Source organism: Drosophila yakuba, chromosome 2L, assembly GCF_016746365.2.
Source record: "Drosophila yakuba strain Tai18E2 chromosome 2L, Prin_Dyak_Tai18E2_2.1, whole genome shotgun sequence".
Lineage (NCBI taxonomy): Eukaryota > Metazoa > Arthropoda > Insecta > Diptera > Drosophilidae > Drosophila > Drosophila yakuba.
In genome coordinates this window covers 29,761,238-29,771,394 of record NC_052527.2, presented here as the reverse complement: position 1 = coordinate 29,771,394, position 10,157 = coordinate 29,761,238, and the positions used below count along the sequence as shown (strand labels likewise).

Genomic DNA, 10,157 nt, shown 5'->3' with positions numbered 1-10,157 from the left:
TCCTTCGAACTTCCACTAGCTGAGTAACGGGTATCAGATAGTCGGGGAACTCGACTATAGCGTTCTCTCTTGTTTTATACTAAATTATTTTACATAAGCTGACACTATTTAAAAAAAAAAAAAAAAACAAAACAATTCAGGAACCGAGTTTTTTACCTCCCTTTTACCATTATTACTCTGAATTTGGAAAAGTAGGGTTAAGTCGTAAAAACTATTATTCTTCCAAAATCGTAAAATGTGTTATTTTAAATTACAATATTCTGAACAAAAATTAAATAAGATACAATATGAAGTACCTTTCATTGGTGGACTCACTTTTGTAAGGCAAAAGTAAATAATTTTTTGTACACACAACAGCTGTTCTTAACAGCTAAATTCTTAGTAGTGGCGCCATCTATTAAAATTTCTAGAATGCATCGATTATGAATGTGTACATTAATTATTATTGTAATATTCTGACTTTCAGAAAATGGGTTTTGGCGAAAAAAAAGTGGGTAAATTTCCCATAGTGCAATTGTGCACTGTAACTGTGCAATTATAACTGTATTCTGTATTTAATGTTACCAGTTCCAAATTCTGCAAATTCAAAATGTTCAATGTGTCGCCAAAGTCAAAACTGGCCTTGGTAAAATAGCCATTTCGCGTATCTATTCTGAACCAAATTTTCAATGTTCTGTCTACGACTTCAAATAAATAAATTCATATTTGCTTAGGGATGTCGGCTGTATAGATGAGGTATAAGGTTGGCCCAAGAACGCTGCCTTGGGGGACTCCAGCCTCAATTGTATGATCGATGGAAAAGGCAGTGTTGCACCGCACTGCAAACTTTCTGTCATAGAGGTAAGACTTTAGAAGTTTGTGTGTGCTTTCGGGTAGGGCTGTTTTAATTTTAAACATTAAGCCGTCGAGCCAGACTCTGTCGAATGCTTGGGATACGTCTAAAAATACTGCTGTACAGCATTCGCGATGTTTAAATGCAGTTCTTATTTCCGGTGTAATACGATTCACCTGTTCAATGGTTCCGTGGCTTTCGCGGAATCCAAATTGATGGGCTGGGATTATGTTGTGGTATCTCAGATGTAGATTAAGTCGGATAAGCAGGCATTTTTCGAATAGTTTCGAAATGCATGAGAGTAGACTTATTGGTCTGTAAGATGAAGGGACTGTGTGGTCCTTACCAGGCTTTGGAATCATTATAATAATCGACCTCTTCCATCGTTGTGGAAAGTAACCAAGTTTGGTGATGTGGCTACTTTTAGCTTTTGTTTTGCAGTTGGGGATCTGGAAGATTGCCATTCTCTGCGTAAGCGTCGTTTTATGTGGACGAGTTGCTCGATTTGTACGTTGGTCTCTTTTGAATTACTTGTAGTATTTGTTAATTTGGGTGTTGCAGTAAGAGCTGCTGCAGTAAGGATGGATTGCAATGCAAATGTGCAGCTCTCTATATCAGATTCAGTATTGAGTTTTGGGCTTAGCTCAATGTGTGAACTTATATATTTTTTATACCTGAGCCAGTTTGTTTTGTGAGAAGTCAATCTGTATGGTGGCTTCACGTTTTATGCGTACCGGCGGAGGTGAATTAGTATAGGCGAGTGATCTGATGACAGATCCGGCAGACATTCAGCTTATTGAGGTCTGATGGCCAGTATGTAGGACTCCCGGGGGAAACATGGTCAGTGTGTATGTTTAGCGTTGTAGTCGCCTGCTGCAATGAAGTGTGGCCCTAGTGCTTGGAAGAAATCCAGGAATTGAGCTTCTAATACTGTGAAACGGGGGGGGCAGTATACGGCCGCTAGTGTGAGGAGAGTGTTGTCCTCCAGCTGAATGTTGATAGATGTGGCCTGAAGATGATTTTTCGCAAATTCTTTGTAAAAGTGGTGCTTCATATGGTTCCTTATGAGTATGGCGGTGCCACCGTGTGCTTTTCCGTCGGGATGATTTGTACCATAGAAATGGTAGTCTCTTATTTGAAAATTGTATTTGCTTGGGAGATGAGTTTCCGAAAGAAGCATTACGTCGATGTGCTTCTCATGTAGGAATTGAGATAGCTTAAGTTTGCGCTGTGAAACGCCATTGGCGTTCCACGTAGCTATGCGTAAGGTAGCCATTATTTATTTGATTGTTGGGCTACAAGCATTTGTATCAAAAGGTTTTGATTACGCATCATGTCTTGAATGGTGGTCTTCATAAATGTCATAAATTCCATCATGCTCTCTTGTAGGGCTTGCATCATAGCTTCAGTTTTTGTTTCCTGCTGCGCAGCTTGGTTATGGTTTTGCTGTGTGTCTAATTTTGTGTGCACTTCATGTGGGGTTCGAGAATTTTGGGTTGGAAGCGTCATACCGGATTTTAAAACGTTTGCAAATGTTATCTAGTGTTGGATATAGGCCAGGGAGCGAAACTTGCTGCTTTCGAGAAAAGTACTTCAGGATTTGTTTCTGATGGTGTCAGCGTAGCTGTTCCTTGGTGTGTCCGCGCCGTGTTCATTCTTTTGTGAAGACGGATTTTCAACTCTTTGTAGATTGGACAGCCTCTGTAGTTTGCTGTGTGATTGCCCCCACAGTTATTGCATTTTTTCTCGCATCCATTTTCTTTGTTAGTTTGACAGTGTTTGGAGTCGTGGAGATCTCCACAGACTACGCACACCGGGCGAAGTGTACAATACGACCTCGTGTGGCCATACTCTTGGCAGTTTGTACATTGTACAGGAGCGTTATGTTTGTGCGGCTCTTCTACTGTGATCCTACGGTGCAGAAGGAGCTGGAGTTTGTAAATTGGGTCAACCTCGTTTTTTCTAGGAGGCTTGTTTTCTGGTTCAAGCTCAATCTTGAAGAGTGGTTGGGGCTGCCTGTTTCTGTTTTTGATATTGAACACGCTTTCGGCGTAAAATCCCTTTTCTTTTAGCGCCTCAGTTATCTCTTCGTAACATCAGACTCAATGCCCTTCAGTACTACTTGCAGGCCCTTGCTGCTTTTCAGCTGGTAGGTGTAGAAGCTTATTTTTTGTTTGGTAAGATAGTTTGTGACTTTTCTGTAGTTGTCCTCCGTTTTCGTTTGAATTTTGATTTCATTGATAGTACCTCTTACGAGGGGAATTATATGAAAGCTTTCTTTTCCAATATGGCCAATCAAAGCATTTACAAAACCGCTTGTGCTCTTCTCGCGGATGTATATTGGCGGAGGCTTTGTTTTCTTCGGTTCGATATCAACGAATCCCAGCGGCACGTCCTCAGCGGTATCTGCCAGCAAGGCAAATCTGTTGGTATTTCCGGGGGCTGCATTGTTGATCAAGGTGGAGTTGTCGCGTGTATTTTTCGGCTTGTTTTCCAAATCTGAATTTTCCGGGCTGAGTAGGAGAAGTACGCGTTGAACTGAGAGCCGGCGTTTGTCTTGCTCACGCTGACGCTGAGAGCGAGTGTCGTTCTGACTCATAGTTTTATTATTTACGATAACAAATCTCTATATATATTTAAGCGATCTTGCATCGCATAGAGCGTCTCTTTCGCTTTCGGATTATTTATTTAGTTTATTTTGTTAGGCGTTCACTTCACTCAAAACAACTGATTTTGTGCGGAGCTCGATAATTACACGTCTTCACGCGTCGCCGATCGAACACATGAATTGACATCCCTACAAATAGTCGCTTAACGGTATCCACATTTGCTGACGATACAGCTATCCCTAGCCGTTCAAGGTCCCCTATCCAAGCTACAGCACAGCTGGCATGGCACCTCATCGACATTGAGAAGTGGCTCTCTGACTGGCGAATAAAAGTAAACGAGCAAAAATGCAAGCACATGACGTTTACGCTAAACAGACAAGACTGCCCACCGCTCTTGTTGAACAACATACCACTCCCGAAAGCAGATGAGGTAGTGTACCTAGGAGTACACCTTGACAGAAGACTCACATGGCGCAGGCACATTGAAGCCAAAAAAACCCAACTTAAACTCAAAGCCAACAACTTACACTGGCTTATCAACTCTGGTTCTCCGCTCAGCCTAGATCACAAGGTCTTACTCTACAATTCTACATTGAAACCTATCTGGACCTATGGCTCACAGTTATGGGGCAATGCCAGCAATAGCAATATTGAGATCATACAGCGAGCACAATCAAAGATTCTGAGAACCATCACTGGGGCACCGTGGTACGTTCGGAGTGAAACATCCAAAGAGACTTAAATATCCCATCAGTTACCAATGCAATCACGGAACTTAAGGAAAAATATTATAGCAAGCTGTACACGCGCCCCAACCACGTAGCGAGATGTCTAATCCAGCTCAGCAGCCGTTCCCGTATCCGGCGAAAGGACCGACCAACCTAGCGAATAAATTATTAGGGTCGTTTAACCATAGAACAGTTGGAAAATTAATACAACGGTTCAAAAAATACATGTTACAGTTAAGTTTTTTAAACTTATTGTTAGTTCTTATATAAGAAGATTCAATAAATAATAGCAAAGTAATAATAAAAAAAAAAAATATATATATTTGCTTAGGATTGGAATAGTTAGCAATGTCTCTGGGGGGGTTGAAACTTAACCCTCCGCAGAAGAGCAAACGCAGCCTACGTTTACAGTTCAAATATCCATGTTATTGCTACAGGAAGGGCAACGCATTAACCATACAGCCAATAAATCCCAAAAGCCATTGACTTTGATCTCTATAGAGGGATTCGCTATATGAGTGTCTCTCCATCACGGAAAGCCTTGAGCTTACCTTTGATCACATACAATTGATCATACAATTCAGAGTCGCTGCGCAAAAAATCTCTCACAATCTCTTCAAAAAATTCCCGTATAGAAAGCCCACAGTACACGGTGCAGGTCCGACTCGGAATTCTTTTGCAGAACGACTCAACGCTGTGAGTCGCGAAGAGGTTGAACAAACACTGGCCCTCCTTAATATCCCGTATCGGTATCGACCGATAAGCTTTTTTAGTAGAATATTGAAAGTAAGAAGCGTGCAGGATGCCATTCTCGGCCATTAGGTTTGGTTTTTGCTACCAACTTGGGACCTCAGAGCAAGCGCATCCTGCATACAAATAAGAAGCATTGCTTCAGACTCGAATGTCATGAAGTGCAAAGTGCACATAATTGCATAGAGAACAGATCAACCAAAACAGGGTAGCCTCCTTGGTGACTCCTCCGATGTCTAAAAGAAGGCTTAAACGAATACACCCTGGCGGGCTTTGGTCGTCGTCGTTTCGCTGTTGTTGTTGTCGGAGTTGTTAATAATCTTAGACCTAACCAAAAGAGTGCCGCGGAGTGCTGAACTTGCTGGCTGAAAGATGGGAGAAAAGAGCGGAGCGAAAGATCATGCGCAAGCCGTTCAGAAATTCGAGCCCTTCTGGCGTGCACAAAAAAATTCCGTAATGCTCTATGGTTACCTCAGGTTGATACCAGACCCATCTCGGAACGCGGATCTGGTTGAGTTCGGAATACTCATCTAAGAACGATACTCCTGGATCACGATGTCATATTGCTCTTTTAGGGGAAAGTCTCTTTTTAAACGATTCTCGTTTCTAAAAAACTGAGCTAACGCTTCGTGGACCTCGAATATCCTAAATTGGATCCAGAATTCTCGGGGCCACAGAACGGGAGCATCACCACGTATCTCATGCTTGCGTCTTTCTTCGTAGTTTGGATAAAGTTCCTCTCCCAATAGGAATCGGACTCTTTTACCATCTTACCTGGTAGATCGTCCACCTTCTAGAACTTGCTGAGAAGCGAGTCGAGCGAATCGGGGTCGCCTATTTGGTGCACCTGAGTCGTGAAGGATGAGACCCCTTTCGGATTACCCTAGTAAATCGGCGCCGTTAGCACCCACCCGAAAATAGTTTCTTGACCCAGGAGCGAGCCGTAAATATTTTGTCGGGTACCATCATAATGGACGGTTAAATGTCGACCCCGATCATAATATCAAATTGAGAGCTCTCAAAAATGCCCAGCGGAGAGCGGGCAGGTCCTTCAAAGAATTCCGGGGTATCGGATAGGAGTGCAGTTTGCATGCTAGTTCCGGAAGGATGTACGTGGTGTCTACTTATAGACCCGGCTTATTCGGAGAGCGGATCCCAAAATGACACAGCTTCGAGGACTTCGTGGAGCCAGAATGATTGGCCCGGAGACTTGGGTCCGGGTATTACGGAGTTGCTACTTAATGAGGTTAACCAGGCGTTCGAAAATGAACGTCGCCTCGGATCCCGAGTCGATTAAAGCTCGTGTACGGTAGTTCTTCCCCAAATGACACACGTCAATGATTGCCGTGCTCAGTTAAACGGCTAAAGTGCCGGAAGCGAGAAAAGCGAAATGCACTTGACCAAAACGCTGAGCCATGACCACACAAGCATCCGCTCCTCAAATAATAATAATGCACTTGCCCAAATTGCTGACCTAGCGTCTGCGTCACTTCCGCGATTCTTCAGCGAGGCCTCTGTCGCGACCGACGCCAGCGACAACGTTTTCTTATGGCAAGAATAGGGTACTGTTCATAAATAAACCCGCCAGTGTTACTGTTTAGTTTGATTTATTTGTTTATTTTAGACACTTAATATTAATTAGTTCAACACCGATGCGTACGTTTTCTTTCAGATCAAAAATGTGACTAACTTAAGCTTTGGCTGTACTCACGCCATACGATTAAACTAGCATAAGACGAAAACAAGTTACAGTTTGAAGGGAGTTAGAAGTTTGGAAAAGTACTGGGCAAGTTCGCGGACAATTACAGCGGTGCGATGCTTACATTGATTCCGCTGATAAGCTCCGCTGAAGCTGCAGACAAATGATAATGTAAACAATGATAAAGGGTGACTTGTTCGCGCATACAGGGTGTCTCGTTTCCAAACATACCGGCCCCCTAAACGGTTTTTCAGCAGAGAGGCAGTACAGCGATTTTGGCAATTGGGCGTTTGTATAATCCGTGAGCAGTCTTCACTGTAACGACTCGGACCTTGTCGTCGATTCCTGCGTGCACTGCGGTGATGCGGCCAAGAATCCATTTAGAGGGCGGTAGATTGGGCTCCTTGAGTACTACCAGTGTGTCGATCTTCAGATTCTCGGTTTCCAGATGCCACTTTGTCCGCTCATGAAGAGATGTCAGGTATTCCATATGCCACCTTTTCCAAAAGCCTTGAACCATGGCTTGCAGCTGATTCCACCTCTCCAATCGATTGACTTGCATTTCCAGACGACAGGGTTCAGGCAATGCAGTATACGGAGATCCAGTCAAAAAATGAGCAGGCGTCAGTGGATCCAAAGAATTATCCCCAGTTGGGCACAGCGGGCGTGAATTCAGGATAGCTTCAATTTGGGTCAGGACAGTAGAGAGCTCCTCAAACGTTAAAGCCTTTGATCCAAGTATCCGTTTCATATGGAGTTTAATTGAGCGAACTCCAGCTTCCCACATCCCTCCAAAATGGGGAGCAGACGGGGGTATAAAGTGCCAAGAAATCCCTTCATTGGCAAAGAATCCTGCTAGTTCCTCATCTTTGGCTTGTTGAATGGCCAGACGTCTCATGTCATCCAAAGTTTGCTTGACTCCATGAAAGGTAGTTCCGTTGTCCGAATACAGGTCAGTAGGCTTCGCTCGGCGGGCAATGAATCGTTGAAAGGCTGCGATGAAAGCCTGTGTAGTTAGCTCACTAGCGGCTAGCTTGAACTCGAGGAATTGGTAGCTCTCCCATGATCTGGTTGATTGTGCCCTTTCGTTGAAGAAAACAGGATTTGCATTGGAAGACTGCCTTTCTGACGAGATTGCGGGCTCCCAGAATCCAGTACTGCTGACGAAGATTGGTGAACGTTGCATCAACTTGTAGTTGAGTGTAGATTGCTCGATTCTCCCACCGACTCGCATTACTCCATAATCATCCAGAAACGGAGAAAACCGGATAAGAAAACCGGTAATGATTTCAGAAGACGCCAACTATTAGAACTCCATTTGCGTAGCTTGAATTTTCCCTTATCCAAGAGGGCTATAAGCTCGTCCTTGAGAATCATAAGCTCCTCGAATGTGTTGGCGCCTGTAGGGATATCGTCCACATAGGCATCGTGCAAAAGAGCGTGAGCTGCTGCAGGGTATTCATGGCCATGATCGTCGGCAAGTTGCTTTAGAACTCGAACAGCCAGAAATGGTGACGGTGCCAATCCGTAGGTAACCGTCAGCAGGCGAAAATGAAGCAGAGGTTCGTTCTCAGTCTTGCGCCAAACAATGCGCTGAAAATTGGTGTGTGGCTTAAAGATTTTAATGCCTCGAAACATCTTTTCGACATCTGCGCATAAAACATATTGGTGCTGCCTGAAACGTAGACAAACGCCAAGAAGATCGCGTTGAATCGGTGGACCAATATTTAGTCTGTCATTGAGCGATACTCCAGAGCTGTCCTTTCCTGATCCATCAAAAACTACACGACATTTGGTAGTCAGACTGTCCAGTTTGATGACAGCGTGGTGCGGCAAATAGAAGCAGGTGTCTGGGGACTCCTCAACCTCAGCCGAGGTCAGTTGTTCCATATGTCCATGTTGCAAGTAGTCGTCCAGGAAAGCTTCGTACTGCTGCTTCAATTCTGGATACCGACGAAATTTGCGTTCCAGCGAGAAGAAGCGATTGATGGCTTGTGGCAAGGTCGAATCAATAGGCGGTGCCTTCTCCTTGAAGGGATACTCGACGACGTACACCCCGTCCGTCGAGCGCTTGTGTGTGGCAGCAAAATGACGCTCTGTGGGATCGCTGGCGTCCAGGAGAGCCTGGTTAGGCTGAATGCTGTCCATCTCCATGAATGAACGAACCATCATGTCTAGGTCCGCGTGATGAGTAACCGCAGAAGTAGGGTGATCATCGAATGCAGAGTAAGAGCCTGCAAGAATCAAACCAAATACAGTATTGAGAGCGATAGGATAGTCGTTACCAAAGTGTTTCCGATCTCCTGTGTATAGAGACCAAAGTTGATCCGATCCAACAATGACATCGATTGCTTCAGGTGTGCAGAACGTTGGGTCTGCCAAAGGAAGCTCGCAGATTTGCCTCCACGTAGAGGATGAGGTGTCAATAACTTGGGCAGGAAGTGATGACGTCAGCGAGTTGAGAATGAACGAGACCAATTCGACAGTTTGGCCCGAATGACGAGAGCGCAGCTTGATATGTGCGCGTCCTCGGGTAACGCCCGCACTGTTGGCGGCGAGACCGAGAATAGAAATCCGTGCGTGCGTTCGACGCACGCCTATTCGTTGAACAAATGATTCCGATGTCAAGGTTATTGTAGATCCAGTGTCCAGGAGCAGCCTGCAGGTTGTAGTGTTTCCCCAGGCGTCGATGACGTCAGCAAGGATGGTTGGCAACAGAGTCTGAGAACCAGCCGCCGGAATATTCTCCAGAGTATGATGCGTAAAGTTGTTTTCCGCGTGAGTCTCGCTTCCCAAGCGATGACCTTCTCGAGCTAGCGGTTGATTGTGGCCAATTGTAGATCCCGCATGTGAGACTGCTGGTCGATCGCGGCTGTCAACACTTGCTGTGTCAATGTTGTTGCCATTTTGAATTGGCTGCGACGAGCCATGAACCAAAGTATGATGCTTGCGGCGGCAGATCCGACAAGTATGCCTCGATGTACAGTTGCCCACCATATGAGCCGGGCTGAGGCAATTGAAACAGAGCTTTCTTGATTTGAGGAAGTCTCGGCGAGATGCAATGTCGAGTGCGATGAATTGAGGACACTTAAACAGTTGGTGATTCTGCTGGCACGATGTGCACTTCGGCTCTTCTCATCTTAGATGCGTGTCTGCGTGGTGCGTTGTAGCTGTGCGTCGAGCTTGGGTTGATCGAGTTAAGTTAAAAGCCTCCAACGTATCGCAGCGTGATGTGAGAAATTTCAGGAATCGGTTGATGGTCACACCTTTTTCCTCGGATTCTGCGCACTGAGCCCAGGCTTGGCGGGTATCGCTATCCAATTTTGAAAGTAAAATGAAAATTAGCCAGGGATCCCTCTCTTCGCAATTAAGAGCTCGTAGACCACGAATAACTTCGTCTGCACCATCGGCAATTTTCCGCACTGTGCCGATATTTGAATTTATAGCACTCGGAAGGCTCATGAAACTGTTTAAAAACGATCGAATAATTAGCGATTGTTTGTTATATCGCTGTTCCAGCCGATCCCATGCTTCCCGAT

The 10,157-nt window shown here is 44.8% G+C and overlaps 2 protein-coding genes across 2 annotated transcripts; both read right to left on the bottom strand.

Moving 5' to 3' along the window:
* Positions 1–2,912: 2,912 nt before the first annotated feature.
* LOC122319489 lies at positions 2,913–3,431 on the bottom strand. The gene has a single exon (XM_043206819.1). It carries the CDS (start codon positions 3,429–3,431, stop codon positions 2,913–2,915), a length of 519 nt encoding a protein of 172 aa, XP_043062754.1.
* A 4,420-nt stretch (positions 3,432–7,851) lies between these two features.
* LOC122319488 lies at positions 7,852–9,615 on the bottom strand. Its single transcript, XM_043206818.1, has 2 exons — positions 8,904–9,615; positions 7,852–8,852 (listed from the first exon to the last, which is right to left on the bottom strand). The coding sequence occupies exons 1-2, from the start codon at positions 9,613–9,615 to the stop codon at positions 7,852–7,854; spliced, it is 1,713 nt and encodes a 570-aa protein (XP_043062753.1).
* Positions 9,616–10,157: the final 542 nt, after the last annotated feature.